This window comes from Peromyscus maniculatus, chromosome 5, assembly GCF_049852395.1.
Source record: "Peromyscus maniculatus bairdii isolate BWxNUB_F1_BW_parent chromosome 5, HU_Pman_BW_mat_3.1, whole genome shotgun sequence".
Classification (NCBI taxonomy): domain Eukaryota; kingdom Metazoa; phylum Chordata; class Mammalia; order Rodentia; family Cricetidae; genus Peromyscus; species Peromyscus maniculatus.
Window position 1 is genome coordinate 11,182,772 of NC_134856.1, and position 26,438 is coordinate 11,209,209.

The 26,438-nt window shown below is 41.2% G+C and overlaps 2 protein-coding genes across 2 annotated transcripts in view; one reads left to right on the plus strand and one right to left on the minus strand.

Moving 5' to 3' along the window:
- The window catches only part of Ogfod1 (2-oxoglutarate and iron dependent oxygenase domain containing 1), a 60,063-nt gene that overhangs the window by 30,555 nt on the left and 3,070 nt on the right, over positions 1-26,438 (minus strand). The gene's annotated exons all lie outside the window — the stretch shown is intronic.
- On the plus strand, positions 52-19,829 carry Nudt21 (nudix hydrolase 21). The gene is made up of 7 exons (XM_006985204.4): positions 52-184; positions 3,979-4,179; positions 4,887-4,950; positions 9,127-9,216; positions 16,115-16,190; positions 17,581-17,695; positions 19,583-19,829. The coding sequence occupies exons 1-7, from the start codon at positions 69-71 to the stop codon at positions 19,602-19,604; spliced, it is 684 nt and encodes a 227-aa protein (XP_006985266.1). The 5' UTR covers positions 52-68; the 3' UTR covers positions 19,605-19,829.

The following is a 26,438-nucleotide window of genomic DNA, read 5'->3' on the forward strand; positions in this document are numbered from 1 at the left end:
TGTCCGCCCCGCGGGCGTCTCCCCTGGCCCCCGCTTCCTGCACGTCGCCAGTGTCGGAGCTGTTCAGCATGTCTGTGGTGCCGCCGAATCGCTCGCAGACGGGCTGGCCCCGGGGGGTCAACCAGTTCGGCAACAAGTACATCCAGCAGACCAAGCCCCTCACCCTGGAGCGCACCATCAACCTGTAAGTTCGCCGAGGCCCCGGCGGGCAAACCCCTCCCGAGCGCCCTCCCTCACCCCGGATGCGGGGCGGCCCTTCCGGCGTGCGCGCTTTCTTCTCTCCCAGACCTCTTTCTGGCCCCCGATGTGGCAGTTTTCCTGTTTTTGAGGAGAGACTTTTTCCCCTTTCCCTTTATTCAGTCATGGTTAAAACCCACGTTTGCCTTGAATTAATCATAATGTGTATGTTCTTTCAGTCCATTGTTGGTGTTTTCTTTGCACATGTACTTGTTTTTATTTGAATGAATAACTATAATTTTTGTAGAGTGTACATTTCTTTTACAGTAAGTTTTCCAGATTTACCTCTAACGGCCTAGAGGTTTTTTTTCTTTAAATGTGTAGTATTCCATCAAGTGACCACATTTTATTCATTTTCGTGCTGTCCGGTCCATGTCTTGTCTACCGAAGTGACACTATCATCGCAGGCACCCAGTGGACCTAGACTGAGAGTACACACTCTGTCTGGTGTTCTTTGGGACTGTTAGAGGTACCTACATGTTGCCCAGGGAGCCTATTTGTGGGCTGGTTTGGTTTTTAACACGCCTTTCTCTTAAGCAAATCATTGCTTTTCGAGTTCTCTCTCAAACCAAGTTTTGCTGTAGCAAGAAATTGAGATTGGGATATAGCTTACTCAGTATTTGGCATCCCACTGCCCAGTGTGGAGCTGATTCTAATGGAAGAAAGTGGCCAGTTTAGGCTGGTTGTTTGTTGAAAAAGTGCAAGACTTTGCTGGTAGTGGTGTTTTGGTGTTTCTCACTTTCATATTCAAATAAATGAACTTTTCCTTCGCGGTGGTGGCGCATGCTGGGTCTCAGTGAGTTTGAGGCCAGCCTGGTCTGCAGAGTGAGTTGGAGGACAGCCAGGACTGTTTTACAGAGAAACCCTATCTTGAAAAACCAAAACAAACAAACAAACAAACAACAACAACAACAAGTAAAGAGAAAAAAAGAAAGATTACTATTATTAGTTTTGGCAAAACAAGTACCGTCTTGGTAACAAAATAGGAGATTTATAAAATCTGCATATAGCTGATAGTTGTGTCTATGCAAATTAACTTTTGTACCAAAATACATAGTAGCACTTCAGTTTCCTGTCACATAAATACAGGATTTCTATGAGCCAGCCGGCAGTGGTGGCACACACCTTTAATCCCAGCACTCCGGAGGCAGAGGCAGGTGGATCTCTGTGAGTTCAAGGCCAGCCTAGTCTACAGAGTGAGTTCCAGGACAGGCTCCAAAGCTACAGAGAAACCCTGTCTTGAAAAACAAACAAACAAACAATTCTTACGAAATGGAGAAGGCAAGTGCTCTTTAAAAAAAATGAACGAGCATGGGAGGGTTTTGCTAACTGGTAGACAGTTTGCTTAGTGTGCACAGACCCCGGATTCATCTCCAAGCACCTCAAAAAGTATAAACTGAAAGCACAAGTTCCGTACTACTTCAGTGATAAGCCAGGACCACGGGTTTTATATATACTTTCCTTGATTCCTCGATCAGGCGACTGTGTGTGTAGAATTGTTGAAATAGATGTGCTTTCAGAGATGTTTTACAGGTGATCATGTTACTTTTCACTTCCCGTGTAAATGCAGTGTTGAGAAATGGATTGCTGTGAACTTGAGTTCTCGGGGGTGAACTATCTATTAAATGGTAAATCTTTGTTTCTGCAGTGTATTTCCATTTAGGGAAACCTGGTTGGGTGCTTTTGTAACACAGTGTGCATACACAATGTACACTGTACTTTGAGATGCCCACAGTATGATGTGGAGAATATGTTCTGTGTCCGGCTCAGATTTCACAGCCTTCGGAAATGCTAATGTTTCCTTCCACTGATATCTTGTGATGTAGGAGATAGCCCTTGCAACAGAAATGTATTGTAGTTGGTCTTAATTCTTTTATTTTTCTTTCTTTTTTTGGTTTTTCGAGACAGGGTTTCTCTGTGTAGCTTTGCGCCTTTCCTAGAACTCACTTGGTAGCCCAGGCTGGCCTCAAACTCACAGAGATCTACCTGCCTCTGCTTCCCGATTGCTGGGATTAAAGGCGTGCACCACCACCGCCCGGCTTAATTCTTTCTAATGCAGGTGGAAAACCAAATGTTAACACATTTAAAGCATTGTGCAGTACATAAAGCTATATGTGTAGTAACTTTTTCCTAATAATGATGGTTATTAGATCTACTGCAAAACTATTTGTAATCTTTAAAGACCCCTGAAAATGGTATATTCTCAGTATTTTAGAGTTACTTTGTTTATGCTTAGAATTTGACTTTTGGAATTAATGTTTTTCTTTTGGTTACCTTGATTTCCCTTCTCAAGAAAACTGAGGAAAGTATGTAGTTGTCTATTAATATCAAGAGTTTTGTGTGTGTTGCATATGTATGCTATATGCATTCATGCAGATGTGTGCACGTGTGCACGTGTGTGTGTGTGTGTGTGTGTGTGTGTGTGTGTGTGTGTGTATGTTTGCAGTATTTGTGACTGTATGGGTGTGCCTGTGCCCCAGCACACGTGTGGAAGTCAGGACAGTCTTGGGTTTCATTTCTTACTTTCCACCTTGTTTGAGAATAGGATCTCTCTATGGGATCTTGTGGGGCTAGCATGCTCAGATTTGGTTTGTTTGGTGCTGGTTGGGTTTTGTCTGTTTTGGGGGGTGGGTTTTGGGGATTGACTTTAGGTCCTCATGCTTGATAAGCACTTTTTTTTTTTTTTTTTTTTGATAGATGAGATACTTTGGGATTAGCCATGTTCAATCAAAACATTCTTTCTGGAAAAAAAACAACAACCTATAATCAAGGGGCTACAAGGTAGAATGTGTGATAAAATAAATGTGGATTTTAAAGTTTAAGGAAAATTTGCTCTTTACTAAGCAAGATGAAGTTTTTAACACTTTAAATCATCTTTTGAAATAGGGAAAAGAGGCTATTCAACTTAGCTGTGGGTGGGAAGAGTAAGCATACTGGTAGGGTAAATGCAGAAGTCTTAAGTAGGCTCAGCGGGAGAAAGAACAGGTCTAAGCCACTATGGTGGTATATCCCAGCACTTGGGAGGGAAGGGCAGGCTGGTCTCTGTGGTCAAGCCCGGCCTGGTCTTCCAAGTGAGTTCCAGGCCAACTCTGTTTCAAAAAACAAGCAAGCCAGAAGAAGAAAAGTTGATCTGTAAAGGAACTAGAAAAAAATCTGAGTATTGCTTCCTGGGAGAAACAGAAAATAATTGGAGAGGGACCAGTGAGGTGACTCTTCAGGTGAGGTGCTTACTACCAAGACTGGTGGTGTGAGTTGAATCCCCAGAGCCCACAAGTTATCCTCTGACCTCTGTACATGTGTCGTAGAACACCATGTGTACACGTGTACAAAAGCACATTTTTTAATTAAGAAAGCAAGAGCGATACTGATAGACAGTGGTAGCTCAGCATATATGAGAAAAGAAATTAGCTGTCAGTGCCAGTTAGTTAATAGAAATTATAACTAGGTTAATTTGAAGAACCAGGTTGGTCATTTGGTGTCATGAAATGATTGAAAACCAGTATGGAACCTTAGGACAGTGTTGTGTGTTTGACATATGGAAGTTCTGGCTTCAAGAGTCCAGACAGCCGCAGGATTGTGATCTTTGCTGTCTCGGAGCTGGTTAGGAAGCCTTGGGCCGATCGTCTTTGAGCACAATGTAGCTTTGACCACTGTTTTGGTTTTTTTTTGTATGTTATTTTGAACTGTCCTGGTAAATAAGACCATCTGTTCTCATGCTAAATGCTTGTCTTTGGTTCACAGGTACCCGCTTACCAATTATACCTTTGGTACAAAAGAACCCCTCTACGAGAAGGACAGCTCTGTTGCGGCCAGATTTCAGCGCATGCGGGAGGAATTTGATAAAATTGGGATGAGAAGGACTGTAGAAGGGGTTCTGATTGTACACGAGCACCGGCTACCCCATGTGTTATTGCTACAGTTGGGAACAACTTTCTTCAAATTGTAAGTAGTGTTAGAAATTAACAGTGTGACAACTTGTAATAAAATGCAGCTTGAAACACAATTTTAGCCCTTATTTATTGAAACAAATACTGTGAAAGAGTCTTGAAAGATAACAGTCATGGTTAACAGTGTAGTGCTTGTTTCCTTTCCAAAGTAGAAATCTGCATGTTTTTATATATTGTTGATGTCCTTGAACTAGATCAGTCCCAGACCCGATGGTAACATTACTTAATGTGGTTGTTTTCATGCAGTTTAATCACTTGAGCCCATAACTCTTTAAATATTTACTTGTCCACTGATAAGATTGTGCCAAAAAGAAAGGCCTCAAAACTAAATTAATATTTTTGAAAAATGCACCATTCCACAGACCTAAAGAACGTAGTCTGTTCTCTGGGCATTTGCTAGAGTCCATTAATTATAACTTTCCTGTGAGGAGGCTGTGGTGGATTGCTGGCCAGTGACTGTGTTTATTTTATATATATTGGTTTTTCTGTTTAAAACTAGGATTGTATACGATGGTCTGGTACTTAACATTATGTGAACTTTTTATAGCACATCTCCTGCCTTTGGTCCTTGTTTGATTGCCTATCGAATGGTACTGAAATAGGTCTTACTGAGTTACTTGATGGAAACAATGATCATTGTGTTCTTGCTATTATCCCCAAATTGTATTAAGTTGAAAGCTGAAATTCTTAACCTTTTTACAGACCTGGTGGTGAACTTAACCCAGGAGAAGATGAAGTTGAAGGACTAAAACGCTTAATGACAGAGGTATTTTCCTGTTTAACCACTTCAATGATTTTATTTCCATCTGAATGCCACCAACTTTATAATTGAGTTTTCATATGTCTTATGAAAATAAGTTTAACTTGAATAGTTAGTAGTTAGTAAATATAACTTAAACCTGTATTAATATAATTTATTTATTAGTATATTTATTTTCTGCAAAATAAGTGTATCTAATTTTAGTGCTTGGGAAGCCGAGGCAGAAGTACCTTGAGTTCGAGACCACTTAGGCTACACAGTAAGATCTGTGCCAGCTGGGCCACAAAATGAGACCGTGTTGCTAAATAAAATAAAATAAAATAGCCGGGCGGTGGTGGCGCACGCCTTTAATCCCAGCACTCGGGAGGCAGAGGCAGGCGGATCGCTGTGAGTTCGAGGCCAGCCTGGGCTACCAAGTGAGCTCCAGGAAAGGCGCAAAACTACGCAGAGAAACCCTGTCTCGAAAAAAACCAAAAAAAAAAAAAAATAAATAAAATAAAATAAAATAAAACAAAATATTGGGGTTGGGGATTTAGCTCAGGGGTAGAGTGCTTGCTAAGGCCCTGGGTTCGGTCCTCGGCTCAAAAAAAAATGCTGAAACAATAATGGTAAATTGCCTTTTCACAAAAGTGAAAACCAGAGGAAACCTACTCACTTTTCCTCTGGTTCTCCTAAAAACACTACCAACAAGTCAAGAGAAAGGTAACATTTGAAAGCTATAGATTCAGGGGTATTTAAGGAAGGCAAAATGAGACATTAGCAAAATTGTAAATAAAATAGTAACAGTAAGTTGGAAAGAGCTGGAAGGTATTTGAGCTCACCATGGCAGTTGGCAGAGACTGGCTCAGCAGGAGGGCAGCCCAGAACGCAGCACTGAAGAACAGCAGGAAGGCTGAGGAACTGCAGGTGCTAGGTTCCAGGGTCTATGAGCCCATCCATGAGCTGGCTTGCTTGAATCTATAAAGGTTCTATTTATCTATCTACGTTGTTTTTTCCATTCGGTCCAGTTAAGCAGCAACTGACTGGTGACTGAGGCTGTAAGAATTGGATAAGCCAACACTTACCTGTAAAAGTTTAGGAGATGGGGAGAATATATGAAAGCTTTCATCCTAAACAATGAGCAGTCTTTGAATCCAGCTGTGAAGGGGGTTGAGAGCATCTGTGCGGAGTGGAGCACAACAGTAAAACAGAGAATGTTACTCTGTGCAGAAGGCTGCACATTTCTGCTCTGAAGAGAGTGGCTAGTCCAAGAAAAAGTAGGTGATGTTATTTGGAGTCTTCTAAGGAAGGAGCATAGCTGTTACAAAACTCCTGCACCCTAGCAATGCCCATTATTTCACTGTGTTGCCCTTACTTGTGAGCAGATAATCATGCAAGCATCGCTGGCCTGTGAAGAAAGCTTTTTAAGAAAATAAGGCCTACGCCGGGCGGTGGTGGTGCACACCTTTAATCCCAGCACTCGGGAGGCAGAGGCAAGTGGATCTCTGTGAGTTCAAGGTCGGCCTGGTCTACACAGTGAGTTCCAGGATAGCTCAAAGAGTCACAAAAATTAGGATTTTCTTGAGTAATAGAGGAGATGCTGTCTCTATGAAACAAGGGGCCATTTGAAAGACTTTAGCAAGGCTGGCAGGGTGGCTCAGTGAGTAAAGGTGCTTGCCACAAGCCTGGTGACCAGGGTTCTGTCTCAAGAGGAGGAAGAGAATTGACTCCCCAAAGTTGTCCTCTGATCTCCACATGTGCACTGCACACTTGCCATGCATACATTGTGCAATAATAAAACTAAAAAAGAAAGTCAATGCCTCGGATCTCCCAGAAGTAATACAGGAAACTCAAAAATCTGAAGCATGCCTTCATAATTCTGAAAGGATACAATTTGCATACCAGAACTCTCTAATATAACTATAAAGCAACAGTGGGAGAAATAATTATCTTAACATTTGCAGAAATTTCAAAACTGTATTATCTCTTATACTCTTTCTCAGGAAACAATAGAGAAAGTTTGCTTCCAAGATGAAGGAATAAAGTAGGAGAGATGATACAATAATCAGAACATTAAGGTCTAGCCCTGAAGGAGAAAGAAAACCCTCGTGTCCTAGCTGTGAGCTGGGCTATGCACAGAGCAGAGCAGTGTGATACAGAAAAGTGAAGCTAGATAGTGATTGTTGTTTGAATTGAAAAGACATCCAAGCTCTCAGATAGTGTGGGAACAAATCTGTTGATAGCAAATGAAATGCAGCAGTAACTCTAGAGGATAGTTGTCCAATTTAATTATAGTTTACTAGTTGTTCTTTTGTGAAGGTAGTCATTAATTTAAATACTGAATACTTATTTAATCAGATACTGATAATGGGAGGGTGATGGGGAAAAACATGAATGAACACTATGGTTTTAATACCTAAATTCTAATCTACAGTTGAGGGAGGTGAATCTGGTAAACATCCCCTCAGCCAAGTAATCATGATTCACATTAATGGGGAGTCATACTGATAGCAGGAGCCTTTGATGTGATTTGATTTGCTATAAGAATGGCCTTTTCCCTCTTTTGTCTTCCTTGCCAGAATCTGTAACCTCAGTCTCACTGAGAAATACTATACAAAGTCCTGAGCAGTATTCCTCAAGACTGTCAAGATCCTCAAGCTACAGAACTATACTGTCTAGAGCAGTTCAGGGAAAGTAATGACCACATGTATTGTATCTTAGATGGGATCCTGGGCCTGAAATGGGACATTGGATACAGAATTAAAGAGACTGAAAACTGTATGGGTTTCTTCGGTATAGTATTGATTCATTAGTTTAACAGATATGCTATACTGATATTAGATGGTAACAGTAGAGGAAAGGTGTAGGCATTATGGGGAGTTCCTGGCTCATCTTTGAAAGGTTTCTTAATATGTAAAACTATTCTAAAACAATTGAAAAATAAAAAGAATACTTTTAAACGTAGAGGCAAATATTGGGGAAAACAACTAGGAGCTGTGTTGTAGCCAGTTAGGAGTAAGTGAAACAGGACAGTTGATTGCTTACTCACTCTGAACTTCCGTAGAGCCATTTTTGAGCAGTGAAATGGGTAGAATATAACTGTTAAGTTTACTTACATTATGGTATGATTGTTTGCATTTATGTGTGTATGTACACCACGTGTGTGCCTGGTGCTCTCAGAGGTCGGAAGGATGGAGATAGATTCCAAGAATTGGAAGTACAGATTGTTGTGAGTCACCATGTGGGTGCTGGGAACCAAATCCAGGTCTTCTGAAAGAGCAGTCAGTGCTCTTAATCACTGAGCCATCTCCAGCCTGAATCTAACTTGATCAAAATGAGTTCATGTTATATTACAAAGATTAGTAATGGGATTTTGTGAGACTGGAATATATACATTCTTGTAACTTTAGGTAGATTATTTGTAGAAATGATAGTTGATTCTAAAAAATCTGTTGTGTGCTATTTTTCTGATGTTAAATGGTCATCTTTGATTTTTCCATGCATAGCCAAAGCAAAGAACAGATTTTTTTTTTAATTTTATTTTACTATACCATTCAGTTCTACATATCAGCCACGGGTTCCCCTATTCTCCCCACTCCCACACCCTCCCCTTACCCCCAGCCTACTCCCCATTCCCACCTCCTCCAGGGCAAATCTTCCCCGGAGGACTGCAATTAACCTGGTAGACTCTGTCCAGGCAGGTCCAGTTGAATTGTTGATTTTTTTTTTTGGATTTTTCAAAACAGGGTTTCTCTGTGTAGCTTTGCGCCTTTCCTGGAACTCACTTGGTAGCCCAGGCTGGCCTCGAACTCACAGAGATCTGCCTGGCTCTGCCTCCCGAGTGCTGGGATTAAAGGCGTGTGCCACCACCGCCCGGCAGGACAGATTTTTTGAGACAGGGTCTCACCATGTAGCCCTGGCTAGCCCAGAGCTTGCTTTGTAGATTGAACTCACAGAGATCCTCCTGCCTCTGTCTCCTGAATGTAGGATTAAAGTAGGTTGATAATAGATTTTGAACTAATCTTGTCTATCTTGACAGATTGAAATGGGTAATACATTGCAGAGAAGAGATCTATCAGGAAGACACTAGCTGACTGATGTCTCCGTTAGGAGTATCACTGGACTAAAAATAGTCTCTACCACAGAAAGGTATTGTTACGTGTGTGTATTTAGTTTACTCACTGTATTGTATACTTTCCACAGATACTGGGTCGTCAAGATGGCGTCCTGCAGGACTGGGTCATTGATGACTGCATAGGTAACTGGTGGAGACCGAATTTTGAACCTCCTCAGGTCAGTGTTCAGTTGTGTGAATCAGGCATTTGGTTAAGCAGAAAGCTCACTTAATTCCAGACTTTAAAAAGATCAGGGCCAGCAAGATGGCTCAGCAGGTAAAGGTACTTGATGCCAAGCCTTAGGAACTTGAGTTGGAACCTTGTAACTCACATGATGGAAGCAGAGGATCAATTCTCTTAAATTGTTTTCTGAGTTCTACATGCATGCTGTGGCATGTATACACAGACACAGACACACACACACTAAATAAGTAATTTTTAGAAATGAAAAATAATCAAAGTAGACCATGGCTTCCCATTTCTCATTTCCTTAATTTTGATTTAAAAAGCATTTTCAAAACCAAACAGCTTGCTGGACAGTGGTGATGCACACCTGTAGTCCCAGCACTTGGTGACAGAAGCAGGCAGGTTTCTGTGAGTTCAAAGCCAGACTAGTGTACACACAGAGTTCCAGGACAGCCAGGGCTGTTACACTGAGAAACCTGATCTCAAAAAACAAACAAAACCAAAACCAACACCAAACAGCTTTTCCCTTTCATGTGTATGAGTGTTTGCCTGTGTGTGTGTATGTGCTGATGCCCAAGGAGAGGATTGGATTCCCTGGAACTGGAGTGAGGATGGTCCTTAGGTACCACATAGGTGCTGGAAGCTAACCCCCACCCACAAAACAAATGGAAAATTTCTAAAATTAAAAAAAGATCAAAGTAGACCTTGACTTTCAATTTCTCTTTTTTAACTCCTTAATTTAGATGTAGGAGACATTAACAAACCAAGCAGCATCTCCTCCTCCTATTTTAGTGTATGTATTGATATTGAATGCGCTGTATTACAAGTCTGGCCTGGCACTGCTCTCTTACCTCTAGCTCCAAAGTGTTGGGACTACAGAAGTGCACAGATAGTAAACCACAGTTTCAGGGTGGTACTGTTGGTTGTTTTCTTCTTTTTTGGGGGTGTGGGGAATTGAACTAGGCCTTATGAATGCTTGGCCCACCGCTTTCCTTTTGAAAGAAATTTTAACATGTAAAAGTAGAATTGCAGTAAATAAAATTCACCTTAAACAGCAATTCATGGTGAAACATTTTTCATTACCTCCCTCTTCCTCCTGCTGCTGCTGCTGCATCTTCCTGTCCTCACCATGGACTCCCCCGCCCCATCCCCCCAGACAGGGTTTCTCTGTAACAGTCCTGGACGTCCTGGAACTCGCTTTGCGACCAGGCTGGCCTCAAACTCAAGAGATCTTCCTGCTGCCTTCCTAGTGCTGGGATTAAAGGTGTGCACCACCATGGACTATTTTGAAATAAATACTAGGTATCATTTCAATTGTGAATATTTTAGTGTGAATTGTAAAAGGTAAGGATTTTATTTTATAAAAAGATGGCAGCCAGGCAGTGGTGGCAAGCGCCTTTAATCCCAGCACTCGTGAAGTAGAAGCACTCGTGAAGTGGATCTCTGTGAGTTCGAGGCCAGCCTGGTCTACAGAGCGAGTTCCAGGACAGGCTCCAAAGATACACAGAGGAACCCTGTTTGGAAAACAACAAACAAACAGATGACAGTGGAGACTAGAGAGGTGGTTCAGGGGTTGTGAACATACACTGTTCTGGTAGAGGACCAGAGTTCCATTCCCAGAATATATCTTAGGTGGTTCACAACTACCTGTAACTCCAACCTCAGGGGATCTGACACCTCTCACCTCTGTGGGCTCCTGTGCCCAAGTGTACAGACACATGCATACACATAACTAAAAATAATGAAAGTAAAAGGATGGAGAGATGGCTCAGCAGTTAGGAGCACTTGCTGCTCTTGCAGAAGACCAGAATTAGTTCCCAGCACCCACAAGGTAGTTCACAACTGTCTATAACTCCACTTCCAGTGGATCATACCCCTTCTGGCTTCTGAAGATATCAGGCACACAGTTAATTTCTTTAAGGGAGTCTTTAGTAAAGTGGTCTGTGTTTGGGACAGTGTGAATACATTGACTTTCCCAGTGCTCATTCCCAAAGACCTTGGTGTGTGTGAGAGAGAGAGAATGTGTGGGTTTCCCCATAGAGCAGGTGCCTAGTGTCTGGACTCCCAGGGAATCACCCACAGCGAGAGACTGGTGGTGGACATAAAGCCACACGGCCAGCATGTACATTGGAAGAGAGTCTGGCTGTCTTAGCTAAGTAAATAGCTTGTTTTATCTTAAAACTGAAGCAGAACTTCCTTGTACTTAAGGACAGTTCTAAGTCCTGGGTCCTCTGGAGGACATTCAAGTAGAGGAAGTGATACATAGCTTTTACAAGTCCTGCTTTTGAAAAACGGCTGTGTGGAAAAGTTTCTTCATAAATAAATGAATTAATTAATTAATTAATTAATTAAATGAATGAATAAATAAATAAATAAAAGCTGGGAATGGGACCTAGGGCCTTGTGCATGCTATATAAGTATTCTACCACTAAGCTGCATTCCCAACATAAGAAAATACAGTCATTATCATACTAAAGCAATCTCATCAAATATATAATCACTATTTTCATATGTCTTGATTTTTTTTGCCTTTTTTTTTTTTTTTTTTTTAAGGCTGTAGTCCTGGAACTTGCTATGTAGATTGGACTGGCCTTGAGCTTACAGAAGTCTTCCTGCCTCTGCCTTCCAAATGCTGTGATTTAAAGCATGTGCCTATGTCTTAGGGTTTCTATTGCTTCGATGAAACACCATGACCAAAGAGCAAGTTAGGGGAGGAAAGTTTATTTGGCTTATACTTTAGCATTGCTGTTCATCATTGAAGGAAGTTAGGACAGGAACTCAAACAGGGCAGGATCCCAAAGGCAGGAACTGATACAGAGGCCACAGAGGAATGCTGCTTACTGGCTTGCTTCACATGGCTTGCTCAGCCCACCTTATAGAACCCAGGACCAACAGCCCAGGGTTGACACCACCCACCATGGGCTGGGCCCTCTCTCATTGGTAACTGAGAAAATGCCTTACAGCTGGATCTGAAGGAGGCATTTCCTCAACTGAGGCTCCTTCCTCTGATAACTAGCTTGTGTCAAGTTGACACACAAAACAGCCACCATGCTTGTCTGTTCTAATTATTTCTGTATGTTTTTGTATTTGCTTAAATTAGGATAGTGTCATGTTTCTTACATTTACAGGGTTGTTAGCCCTTTTTTCCTACCCTATAAATCATTTTGAATGAAAATAGGTGGTCTTGTGTTTGAATTGCCAATAGGATCCATGTATTGTTGGAACACATGTTCCTTTTAAATGTTCCATGTATTGATAAATCTGTTGATTGGATCTGGCCTCCGTTAATGGGGCAAAGGGAGCAAACAAGGTAAGCTAGTGCGTTGCTGCTATGTAACAGACTACAGGCTGAACATTTCTAATGCAAACATCTGAGATCCAGAGGCTTTGGTTGACATGAAAAGGTTTTGGATCTTATAATTTTGGACTTTTAAGTTGTGGATACTCATGAGTGTAAATATTCCAGAGTTTACAAAACTTCAGAATTGGAAGCACTTTGATCTTGTGTCTTTCTAATAAGGGATACTCAATCTATCTCCAAATTTAGTAGCCTAAGACAATAGATATTTATTAACTTGGAGTTTTCAGAACCTCATGAAGTCACAGACTCTTAGCTGGGACTACATCATGAAGCAGATCGGGACAAGGATCTAATCCCTAATTCACATGCATTCAGACTTTCTTAGCTAGTAGACTAGAGTCTTCAGGTTTTGCCAGTTGTTGATAGAGCTAGCTTCCCAGAGTTTTTTGTCATCTTCAAAGGAGAACTCCCTTGAAGACAGCTACCTTCCCTAGAGCATGTAATTGAAAAGAATGTAAGAAGTGATGTCAGGGAGTGCCCTAGAGGGAAGCTGTGGTGGGTTAGCTTCCTGGTCTTGGCAGTGGTAAATGATCACTTCTGTATTCTATCTGTCACACTCTGGTCAATAGTGGGAGAGAGTCCATCAAGGTGTGAATTTGGAAGACCTGTATGTTTGGAACATCTTGAATGCTGGCCTCCATAAGATGTGGTTTGTCCTTCTGTTCAGGTCTCATACTGTCTGGATGGGTGTGGTGGCCCATGCTTGTTTAAATCCTGCTATTTGCGTGGCAGAGGCAGGTGGATATCTGAGTTCAAGGCCAGCCAGGTATGCACAGGAGTGCCAGGTCAGCTTACAGTAGTGAGACTAGTGCTTACAGTAGTGAGACTTTGTCTCAAAAGAGATATAAATTTTTTTATACTATTTGGTTGTTTTTTGTAATGATAACAGCTCATTGATGATGGTTTCCTACAGTCATGAAAGCACTGGAGATGCATTTCTTGTACACAGAGAAACAACCTCACAGTTATTTGGTTACTCTGGGGTATATGGTTCTAAAGGAAATAGTAGCTGCTGCTTTTCCTTCCTTAAGTTTTCAGAATGCATTCATCCTTCAAAGATATATTATGGGTGAGTAGGACAGATGTGGATACAGATTGCTTGAGAGGTGAGACAGGAAGTAGCAAAGTATAGAAAGAGGGGGACCAGAAGCAGCCCATGCTAAAAAATAAATAAAAAGCCGGGCATGGTGGTACATAACTACAAAGTCAGTATTCTGGTAGTAGAGGCAGAAAGCTAAGGAGCTCATGGCCAGTCTTAGCTACATACTGAGTCCAAGGCCATCTCCAGCAACATGAGACCCTGTCTCAATAAAACAAAAACCACCAACAACAAGAAACACCAGAGCAAAGCCAAACAGCACCACATAATAGTATTGATCTTACTGTAGCCATGAGCAGCTAGATTAATACTGCTAAGGGCTGTCAAGGAACCAGTGTTGAACATCTCCAAATTGTCAATCAGAAAGATAGAAATCCAGGGACTCCTCCCTTTGGGTAGGGCTTGAATGGATTCCCTACAGTTTCATGAGTTGAAAAACTTGACAGACTCCAGAAAAGCTTGGAGGCTTTTAGAAAGCAGAGTTGAAACTATGAGAGCATGGAGCACATTTCCTGTTACTTCCAAATATGCCTGGCTAAGATCTGAGGGGGAGGACATGAACACCTCATTAATTACTGTGTCACTATGACCACATGAATTTAAGTACATTTGCTGTATTAATTCTGTTATAATGATTGATAATGTTATTGATGCTCAGATTTTCATACATTGGCTAGTAAGGCGGCATCTTAAAGTTGGACCTTAATTCTTTGGACAGATCAAAAGTCCTTTGTTGGAGAGCTTCTTTTCATAACAGTGTGTTCCAGGTCAAGTGTTACACAATATTGCCAGCAAAAGATGTTCTGTCCTCTCCTGACTGCCTCATGTAGCTAAGGACGAGCACACAGGGCTCTGTGGATGCTGGTGTTCCTGAGAATTGTCACAATACATTTGTGTTCTAGCTTTAGGAAGCAAAGTTTCATACACAGATGGTGAAGTTACTATTTCAAAGATAAACAACAATTATTCTAAATGGGCTTTGGTTTCTTGGACATTCCTTGATCTAATTGGAAGGAAAGTGCTCAGTGATAACTAGGAAGTCTTCCAGGTTGGTTTCTGAATACCCTCCTTTATCTCCTCACTATGGCTCACTGAAGCCTAAGGTTGGCCCTGGAAGTAAGGATGTAAGTAAAGTGCTGTGTTTTTATTTCGTTTTAGCCAGCTTGCCTGCTTTCATTGGGTGTCATTGTGGAAAGGTGTATCATGTCCTTGTTTCAGTCTTTTCATGGAAACTGCACTGGCTTAGTGTTAGGACCAGGACTGGAGGAGAACAGTCTTTCAGAAAGGGGCAGCTGCAGATAGAAGGAAATTACTTTGTTTGGCCATGATCTGTTGAATTGAAGCATAGGTGTTTCTTCAAGTGTGCTGTTTGAACTCCTTCTCACCTCTTTATCCCTCCACTGTTAATATTCTGGTTTTCATGTAGACCTCCAAAATCTGGGATAGTTGCTTCATTTGTACTTTAAGGGTAGTGCTGGTGAGTAATTATCCTAACTTCAGTACTGGTTGGGTGCCAGTGAGGAATAAAGAATATGGCGTAAGCAGTAGACTGTTGTAATGACTTAAGGACTGAATAGATGCAGTGTCAGTGTGGCGTCACTAAACTGGGTGTTCTTGGGCAGCCATGGCCTTTAGCCCACTCTCCCTGTATGTCTCTTTTCAGCCCTTTGTAAGTCCTATGCCCTCAAATACAACTCCAAAAGGAAACAGATTTCTGAATATATTGTTGGAGAACTTGGGGGAGATTTGTGTAATACAGACATGGTAAAGGAAGAAAAAGTCCTCTCTTACCCCCCCCCCCCCCATGTCAAATTGTTGTCAGGCAGTAGTTCCTTCAGTTCTTTCTATCCCTTGAGTTTTTCTAAACATTTGCGTCTTACCCAGCAGTTAAGACTCGCCCAGCCGGCAGAACTCCACTTAGCTCATCTTGTGTTCTTAAAGCATGTGCCATGTGTATGGTGGGGGAGTAGGAGGGACAAAGAGCATCTTGTCAAATATCTCAAGGACTGTCAGGTTTTCATGGAGTAAACATGACCACATCAGGATTCTAGAGCATTTTAGTGACACTTAAAAATGGCAGCAGCAACTTTTGTTAAAACCAAAATTTGATTGTTGTAAATTTCTCCAGTCATACATTCTTTGAGTGTTTTACTTGAACAACTGATGGATTTATTGCTTGTTAGTTCATGGGTGAAGGCACTTGATGTGTCTGTTATGTAGGTGTTCAGTCCGGAAGGGAAGCCAGACAATAGTGCCCACGGTAAGTGTACTGGAAAAGTGTACACAAGAGAACAAGTGAAGCCATGGCATGTGTGTTACAGTAAGACTGAGTTAGGATATGAGGATAGTGGAGAGCTTGATAATTAGGATATGAGGTATAAAGAATAGTGATGCTTGAAGCCTACAAGTTATTCTCATTTTCTGTTTTAGTATCCATATATTCCTGCACATATTACAAAGCCCAAGGAACATAAGAAGTTGTTTCTGGTTCAGCTTCAAGAGAAAGGTAAGGCATTTATTTGTCTGGAAGACAGCCATTAAAAGCTCTTGCAAAGCTCTCCTCTCGTCTTCTCCGTTTTCCTTGACTAGCTTTAGGTTCACTGTAGGACTGAAAACATATCACACTCAGGCCTGTTAGGTTTTAACAAGTAACTGTTCCACCCCAACATCCTATCCCCACCCCACTCCCCAAAAAGCAAAACAAACCAACCTGAGATATCACGTAACCTAGACTGGCCTTGAAGTCTTGACCCTAACACCTTCCCTCTCGAGTGCTGAGGTGACAGGCTTTCGAGGCCACCCTTGGCTTTTGGTTTTTGTTCTTTTATATTGAGACAGGTTCTTGCCTCCAGATCAGTCAAATCAACCTTTCTCTTTGATTTGTTTTAATTATATGTAGGTGTGTGTGTGTGTGTGTGTGTGTGTGTGTCTGTCTGTCTGTCTGTGCACTCATGTGTGCTGGGGTGAGAACTAAACTCCAGTCCTCTGGAAGAACAGCATTGCTCTTAGCTGCTGAGTCATTATCAACCTGCCTGACAGCCTAGCCTGCCCCTTCCCTCACTTCCTTCTCCCTCGCTCCCTCTCTGACTGTGAGTATCCTTAGGAATACTGTCATTGACCTGAGCTCACCAATTACGCTAAACTGGCTGTCCACCTGTCTCCACTTTCCTGGCACCAGGATTACAAACACACACAGCTTATGGGTTTTGGGGGTTGAACTCTGTTCCTCATACTTGGAAGGCAAGCCTCCAAATCTTGATCTTCCTGCTTAGCCTCTGAAGTGCTGAAACTGTCACAACACCTGGCTCCATTTCTTAACATAGTTTTATATGAGAATTAAAAATTAAATTACAATTCCTGGCCAATTCTCATCTTGCTTTTTAAGTTGTTTATGTCATTTCTCTCGAGAGGATGAGTTTTGAATATATGTCCATAATCTCTAGAAGACACAGATAACCAACCCAAAATGACTGATTTTTCTTTAAAAGTTTTTCTCAGGACTGGGGAGATAGTTCAGGTAAAGTGTTCACTGTGCTGCAAGATTCCGAACCTGAGTTTGGCTCTTCAGCACCCACGTCAAGAGATGAGCATGGCGGTATACCTCTGTAACCCTAGACCGCTAGCTAGGCAGAGACAGGTAGAATCTGGGGGTTCTCTGGTCAGCTAGTCTAGCCCAAACAGTGAGCTCTAGGTTCACTGAAACTCAAAACATAAGGTGGGAAGTACTTGAGAAGACACCCTGATGGCAGCCTCTGGCCTTCACATGTGCTTGCATGAGCAAAGAGACACACATCAAAGCTTTTCTCAAATGTAAAATTGATTAGTTATGAAGTGGGAGTAAACGTTAAGGAAACTGAATACTATGTTGTTGGTTTTTTGTTGTTGTTGTTTTGTAGCTTTATTTGCAGTACCGAAAAATTACAAGCTGGTAGCTGCACCATTGTTTGAATTGTATGACAATGCACCAGGATATGGACCCATCATTTCTAGTCTTCCTCAGCTGTTAAGCAGGTATGAAAAGTTGAACATTTCTGATAGAACTATGTAAAATATCTAATTAAAAATATTTGGAATCACTTGAGAAGTGTTAGTTTACAAATTTTAGGGCTTAAGGAAAATAAAGACATTTGAAGGTTTTTGTTTGCTTTGTTTTTCCCCTTTCTGGTATAAGGTTTCTCTGGGTAGCTTTGGCAGTTCTGGAACTAGACCAGTCTGGCCTTGAATTCATAGAGATCTGCCTGCCCCTACTCCGAGTGCTGGGAGTAAAGGTGTGTGCCACCACTGCCCAGTCAATCAATGTATTCTTAAGTTGTATGAAGTCGATAGATAAAATACAACTAAAAGTACCCCGAGACTGAAATTATAGCATGATGTTCTGATATTTATGCAGTGGTTCTTCCTCAGATCTGCTGTCTTCCACAGTTAAGTTTGCAGTCTATTCAAAGAGATGGTAAAACAGTCAATATTTAAAATATGACATGGTTGTCTATATAAAAATGGAGATAATGAAATCTTTTAGTATAGTTTATTCTCTTTCTGTTTTTGGAACTTACTGTACTTAGGCTTGAATTGGCAAATGGGAGACAGTCCTATAATTTTATATGGAGTCTGAATTTTGAGGCAAATAGGATTTTTTATTTGGGGGAGAGGGATTGTTTTGTTTTTCTACAGTATCTCTACACAGCCCTGGCTGTCCTGGAACTCACTCTGTAGACCAAGCTGGCTGAGAACTTAGAGAGATCTACCTGCCTCTGTCTTGGAGTTCTGGGATCAAAGGCGTGCGCCACCATGCTCCACTCGAGTATGCATTTTCAAAATGGATTTGTATGGTAGTATACTATGAGTTCAAAGCCAGCCTGCTCTACATAATGAGTTCTAGGCCAGCCAGGGTTATGTAGTGAGACCCGTGTCAAACAACAAAAGGAAGAAAAGAATATGGATTGTATACTGGAGAGATGGCTTAGTAGTTAAGAGTGTATACTGCTTTTGCACTGAGCTTAATTCCCGACACCCATGCTGGGCAGTTCATTACTGTCTGATGCCTCTGGGGCCTGTGCTCACAGGTGTGCACACAAACACTTGCACTCCCAAACTCTCGCACTTGCTTTTAGTTAAATCTTGTGGATTGTGCAGTTAGTGTTTGGATTTGAATCCCACCTTTTTATGATTTATTTTCTGTTTTGTGTGCATTGGTGTTTTGCCTGCATGTCTGTGTGAGGGTGTCAAAGCCCCTGGAGCTGGAGTTACAGAGAGCTGTGAGCTGCCATGTCTGGACTGGGAATTGAACCTGGGTCCTCTGGAAGAGCAGCCAGTGCTTTAACTGCTGAGGCTCTCTCCTGCCCTTCTCAATACTTGCTGGTAGTAAAACTGTGGACAAACTCTTATACTGTGTGCCATATGCTTCATATGCTAATGAGGATGGTCGTTTCTTCATAGGACTATGGGAACCAAGTCAGATAACATAAAGTACTTAGAACATAGTACCTGGAAGTGGTTAATACATGTTAGTTTAACAGCACCCTAGTCATTGGCCTTTTTACTTTGCCACTAACCACCCTTCAGCTTTTGCTCCTCTGCTATATAGGCCTCTTGCTGTATCAGGTGCACATGAGCATATATCTGCACAGAGCAAAGGATTGTCACAACTTTTTATGTCTTCAAGCAAATTTTGTAGTTCATAATTAACCATATTTACATTCTTAATGTTTCTCGTGGTACGTATTCAGCTGCACTTCTGCAGTATATAAGCATGACTGATGAGAATAAGCTGTCTTAGTATAGAAATGCTAAACATGTTTAAGGAGGGGAGAAACGGCCAGGTCATTTCCTTCTTGTTTAAGGTGGAAATTGTATAATTAGTAGTGTTTTTAATAAACTTCTTTTTTTTTTTTAACTCAGGTTCAATTTTATCTACAACTGAATTCCTGCACACAGAAGTAAAGCCGTCTCTGTGAGCACAGCTTACACACACAGAAGAATTGTAGAGAATTTTTGGTTTTCTCTTGTTCCCTAAATTGCCACCTCCTTACTGTTCAAAGAGTAAAATTAATATGAACTAGGTAGTGGTGTAAACATGTGACAGTGTTCATTAATTGTTTGTTCTATTCATACTTTTTTTGTACAACATTAAAGAAAGTGAACTTCCTATTTGTATTATTATTTGTAAGTTTCTCATTTAACTCTGAAAAGTCTTATAGTTGAGGATCCTTTTTTTCATGCTTTAGACTGGGGAATGTTAAAACATGATTGTGGTTTAGATGAGTGGAACTTATGGGCCTTTTACTCCAACACTGCTACATTAGGCATATAGTCTGAGACTTCCAGGTGTTTGTAATGGTGCTTTCCATTTCTCTGGGAAACTAAATTTATCTGATTAAGTCCAACGCACAGTGTGTACCAAACTAAACTCCAGTGAGTTCTGTTACAAAGAATCCCCACTTTATTATCTGATGAGTATATTTCATGTAACTGTCTAGGCCTTACTTCACAAGTCAAAAGGCATTACACATTTGGGAAACCATTAAGATTAGGTAAGTTGAAAACCACTGGAATTGGTATAAAAAGGTCCATTTAGAACTCATCATTGCAGTATTTTGCTTTGTATAGTGGAACAGTGATTATTTGCACTGCCGTGAACTGCTTATTGGGCATGACAAAAATAACATCAGGTTTTAAACTCTCAGACAGTTACAGTTATGAGAATCTGAAGTGTTATATACATAATGATAAAAATTTTTATTTTTAGCAAGCAGTAAAGCTTTTCAAAAACATTTTAAAATAGGATAGGTATGGTGGTATACACACATGGGAGCCTAATGTTGGAGGATCAACAATTCCAGGATAGCTGAGTACCTAGCAAGTCCCTACCTCAAAACACAATACAGAGGAATAGTTTGAATCATTAGATTCTAGAGGTCAGGACAGGTTTTGTCAGCCTAAGAGAAAATAGCAAATTTAAACTTCCAATACACTGCCCAATTAGGATGAAATAGGAAATAAAGTTTTAGGATAAAGATGGTTGGGTATGGGCCATACACCTTTAATCTCAGCACTCCAGAGGCAAAGGCATGCAGACCTCTGAGTTCCAGGCCAGCCGTGGGTACATAGTGAGACCCTACCTCAGCCAAGTTTGAAGGGCTGGGGAGTTGACTTATTGGTTCAGAGCACTTGCTGCTTTTGCACAGGACTTGGATTTGGTTCCCAGCACTCACATGGCTCACAGCCATCTGTAACTCCAGTTCCAGAACATCTGACATGGCTGACCTTGGGCACCAGACATGCATGAGGTCCATATAAATACATGTAGGCGAAACACTTACAGAAATAAAAAAGAACAAAGGACTTGGCTGGTTGTGTCGTTACTTATGGTTAACATAGTTGTTTATTACAGACTTATTGGTTGTAGGCTTAATGTCATGAAAGTCTTACAAGGTGTAGCAAGTCGTTAATAGGCAGAAATATGCTTGATTAGATCTCACATTTTTATGGTCTACCACAAGGCCTATCTTCTGAATCCTGGGCAGTAGCAAATGTATGCCAATACAAAGTTCTCTGTTTAGCTTTGACATGTCAAGAGTGGCGGAGGAATTAAACTCATTCAAGTTTATTTAGCGTCAAGTCAGCCCTGGCAGTGACTAACCATGCCCATGCTTCATTGTGGGTAAGCACTAGTCTACATGACCAAGAGTAACTGATTTCCTCTGAAAAGCCACTAGTTCCTTGAATACTCCTTTCCCTCAGGGACCAACAGTTTCTGCAGTGGTTTATGTTAGCATATTCCTAGTTTAGCATGGTTTTATTGATTAGAATCCAGCTAATCCTTCAGACTGGGGAAGGCAGACACCGATAGGTCAACTACGCTCATCTTCTGTGATTGGGCACTCAGATGCTACAGCACCTCAGTGTCACTGTTGCAGTCCTGGGAAGGTGGAGAGGAATTTTTTCTCATCTGTGATGGAGTGTGCTGGCAGAGAGCAGTTCTTAAGTTGAAGAGTCATCTGATTCAAATCTACTCCTGTCCCTTGTAACTTAAGCTTTGACCCAGAAATTCTTGGTCACTTCTTCCAACTCTAAGTGCTTGAACCAGCCACTGATGTTCTGAGATCTTTGATTTACATTACCTGGTGTTCTAATCTTGGGATGTAAGGGAGCTAGTTTTAAACCAAGTTCCCATCACAAAGTTTTAAAGCCTCTTGGTCAATTACAGGTGGATCCCAATACTCTTCAAGTACTTCAAGTATTCAAAAAGAGCCCAAGTGTCAAGGCTTTTTTGATGAGCCAGGTGGTGGTGGCGCATGCCTTTAATCCCCTTTAATCTGCACTCGGGAGGCAGAGCCAGGTAGATCTCTCTGAGTTCGAGGCCAGCCTGGTCTACAGAGTGAGATCCAGGACAGGCACCAAAAATTTACACAAAGAAAAAACCTTGTCTCGAAAAAACTGAGGAGAAGGAAAAAAAGACTTTTGATATGTAACATCACCCTCAGGATATAAATCTTGGAATGTCATTTTAATGATGTATATACTAAATGATGGAGAGTATTACACCCCACACACACACACTTTTTTTTTTTTTTCTTTTTCCTTTTTGGTTTTTCAAGACAGGGTTTCCCTGTACCTTTGGAGCCTGTCCTGGAACTCAGTCTGTAGACCAGGTTGGCCTTGAACTCAAAGAGATCTACCTGCCTCTGTCTTCTGAGTACTGGGATTAAAGGTGTGAACCCCTACTGCCCAACTGATGTTTTTTAAACTAATTTCTTACAGATGAAAGCACTCATATTATTTTCTCATTAATGCTAGTAGTAAATGCTCTATACAAAACTAAGTGACCCTAGGAAATGTTTAAGTCAGTAAATGGAGAAAAAAAGTTTAACTCAATTGCTTAAAGTCATATTTAGGATTGATCTACCCTTTTGGAGAATTGGGGGAAAAAATTTCCAATGGATGGAAGACCATTGTGCTATCTTTTTTTTTTTTTTTTCCCTCTTTTTTCCCTTTAAGAGTAGGCAGAACTACTAGGTGGTTCAGGAGGCAGAGGCAGGTGGATCTCTGGGAGCTCAAGGTCAGGCTGGTCTACACAGTGAGTTCCAGAGCAGCCAGGACCACACAGAGAAACCCTCTCAAAAACAAACAAAAAGAGTAGGCAACACTTCAATGACACAGAATCTGAACATTAATTTGTATTCTTTTAAAAAGATTTATTTATCATGTATACAGTGTTCTGCCTGCAAGTCAGAAGAGGCCACCAGATTTCATTATGGACGGCTCTGAGCCACCATATGGTTGTTGGGAATTGAACTCAGGATCTCTGGAAGAGCAGCCAGTGCTCTTAACCTCTGAGCCATCTCTCCAAGCCCGTATTTTTTTTTTTTTAATATGCAAGGGTGTGATGCCTGCATGTACATCTATGCACCATATGTGTACAGTGTCCACAGAGGCCAGAAGAAGGTATCAGATCTCCTGGGACTGGAGTTAGACATGGTTGTGAGCTGCCATGTGGGTGCTGGGAACCTAAATCCTGTCCTCTGGAAGAGCAACCAGCAGCCAGTTCTCTTAACCACTGAGCCAAGTCTCCAACCCTCCCTCCAGGTTCTTCTAAAGGCCTGCGGGATAGAGTCCCCTGTGTTTGAGTGCCCCTCAGTGTACCAGGGAGTTATGGCATTTAGGGCTTCATTTTTAAAGTACCCGCTTAGTCAGTTGACATGAATACTTGAGTAGTCTCTCCTCCATATTTGAGATCACCAAACTTAAAAGCTCTAATTCTTAGTGTTTGGAACAGTATGTGGATTGCTGACTGCTGCAGAGAATTTTCAGTTTTCTGTGTTACACTGTTAAAGCAGCTTAGTCAGCTTCTGTAGCTCAAGATTTTCCAACACATTCCGATTCTTTGCTATCACTTGGGTTAAACTGGACTCACTTGAGTTTGCCTCTGTTTAAATATAAGCTCTAATTCAGCTTGAGCCATAAAATTCACTTTAATATTAAACATACACATAGATGCCTATTTTGAGAAAAAATTTAGCAAAGCACAGCTATATCAAGACTAAGTTAAATGCATCTTGTATTTTAGTGAGGAATTAAGTCTAGATTGAAGAAATGCATGAAGTATACTGTTCTGTTGAGAGAAAGAGCAATGTGTTCAAAAACTTGAACTTTGGCTAGGGATATTGTTCAGTGGTAGAGTGCTTGCCTAGAAAGCTCTGGGTTCAATCCATGTTCACCCCAAACAGGAAAGCTGCTATTGTGTTCATATACAGTACACAAATACTATTTATAGTTGTGGCTCTGACAACTTTCTTAGTTTGTTTATAGGAATGTATAAAGAAACTGAAGTTTTGTTTATATTTTTATATTTGTAAAGCAAAAGTTTGACTAAAATGGTCATTGCTCTTTTTTAAAATCTTATTTCAGTAAAAGCATTTAAAACTGAACAACCAATTGCCTGGGATAATCCTGTTTGGTGGAGGGTCCCTAAACTTAGTGTATTAGGAGTGATCCTGCAAAGTTCTGTTCCCTTGTCTGTGGTCAGGTCCACTGGGAAAGGGACCAGTTTGGCATAATGGCAAGGACCTGATGGTCTGGACTATGGATGCTGTCCTCACCTTCCTTTTTTCTTGTCCCTTAGCATGGCCTTAGTAGAGTCAGTTACCTGCAGTTGATGGAGTCACTGGGTTTAGAGCCTAAAGACTGAGATAAGTTGCAACACAGTTGTGTTAACTGCATATTGTTCATGTCATTAGTGACTGGTTCTTCATCTACAGGAGTACAAGTGTGAGCTACTTTAATCTGGTTTCTGGTTAAGACTTTAAAGGGGGTGCTGGAGAGGTGGCTCAGCAGTTTAAAAGCACTGGCTACTCTTTCTTCCAGAAGACTCGGGTTTGATTCTCAGCACCCACATGGCAGCTCACAACTACCTGTGATTGCAGTTCCAGAGGATCTAAAACTTGTTGGGCACCTGCACACGTTACACATAAATTCATGCAGGCACACACACATAAATACTTATAATAAATAAATCTAAAAAAAGACTTTAGAGGGTTTGTTTAGTCCTTGAAAAAAAAAATCATGAGTCTGGTACTTACACTGTGGCATGCTCAAAGTCTTAGCTATTTAGGAGAGGTTAAGGCAGGCTGATCGCTTAAGCTTAGGAACTCAAAACTATCCAGACCCTATTCAAAATAAATAAACCTTGCAGTAGTGCAGAGAGAGGAGAGGGAGGGAGGAGAAGAAAGGGAGGCAGAGAGAGATGGGTGCTTGTTGGGTACGGTGGTTCATGTCTGTAATCCTCTAACACTTGGGAGGTTCAGGTGGAATTGCCTCAAGCTGGAGGCCAGACTGGGCCAGAGTGAGGGCAAGTGTCTCAAACAGGTCCTTGACAGAGGATGAGGTGCACAGCACTTTTTTGAGGGGAAAAGGAACAGAACAATGACTATTCTAGTAAATACAAAAAACCACACAAACAAACAACCCAAAGACCATTCAAAGTCTTTTGCATTCTTTTAAAATGCAGCTTGGCGGGGCTGGAGAGATGGCACAGCAGTTAAGAGCACTGGCCGCTCTTCCAGTGGACCCAGGTTCAATTCCCAGCACCCACATGGAAGCTCAAGCCTGTCTATAACTCCAGTTCCAGGGGATCCCATATCCTCACAGAGACATACATGCAGGCAAAACACCAATGCACATTAAAAAATAAATAAATAAATTTTAAAAAAATAAATAAAATGCAGTGTGGGTTGGATTAATTTCATCTGTTATGCATGTTGGATTTTCAGAAAGCCTATGCTTCTGAGATTAAAAAGGCAGCTCTGGGCTGGAGAGATGGCTCAGAGGTTAAGAGCACTGACTGCTCTTCCAGAGGTCCTGAGTTCAATTCCTAGCAGCCATGTAGTGGCTCACAACCACCTAATGAGATCTGGTGCCTTCTTCTGGTGTACAGATAGAATACTGTATATATAATAAATAAGTAAATCTTTAAAAAAAGGCAGCTCTGTTACTGGCAATATGAAAGGACAAGTTTGGTATCTAATATTACTGTTTTGTGGCTTAGATTGGATGTGAATCATAAATGAGTATGGTTTAAAAATCATGGTGACTCACATCTGACCTTGTGAAGTAGAATACTTCCCTGGAAATTTACCATCCTTATTTCTTCAGAATAAAGCTTTCCAATATTTGGACAATAGTTTTAAGGCTCAGTTGTAGTTTTGTTTTGTTGTTTTTTTTTCCCCTTGGGGGCCCTGCCATATATATATATATATATATATATATATATATATATATATATATATATATATATTCATACCAGGCTGGCCTCGAACTCACAGAGATCTACCTGGCTCTGCCTCCCAAGTGCTGGGATTAAAGGCGTGCGCCACCACTGCCTGGTGCTTTTTACCTTTCTTTATTCTATATCTTTCTTCTTACTTCATGGCTATGTGGCTGTGTGGCTGGCCTCTGGTGTCCTCCTCTCCTTTTCTCACTTCTCGCTCTCTTCTCTAGATTTCTCCTATTTATTCTTTCTGTCCAAAGCCCCACCTATTTCTCTCTCCTGCCTAGCTAGTGGCCGTTCAGCTCTTTATTAGACTTGTCAGGTGTTTTAGGCAGGCAAAGTAACATAGCTTCACAGAGTTAAACAAATGCAACATAAAAGAATGCAAAACATCTTTGCATCATTAAACAAATATTCCACAGCATAAACAAATGTAACACATCTTAAATGACTATTCCATAACACTCAGTGTTTTATTTTTACATGGGT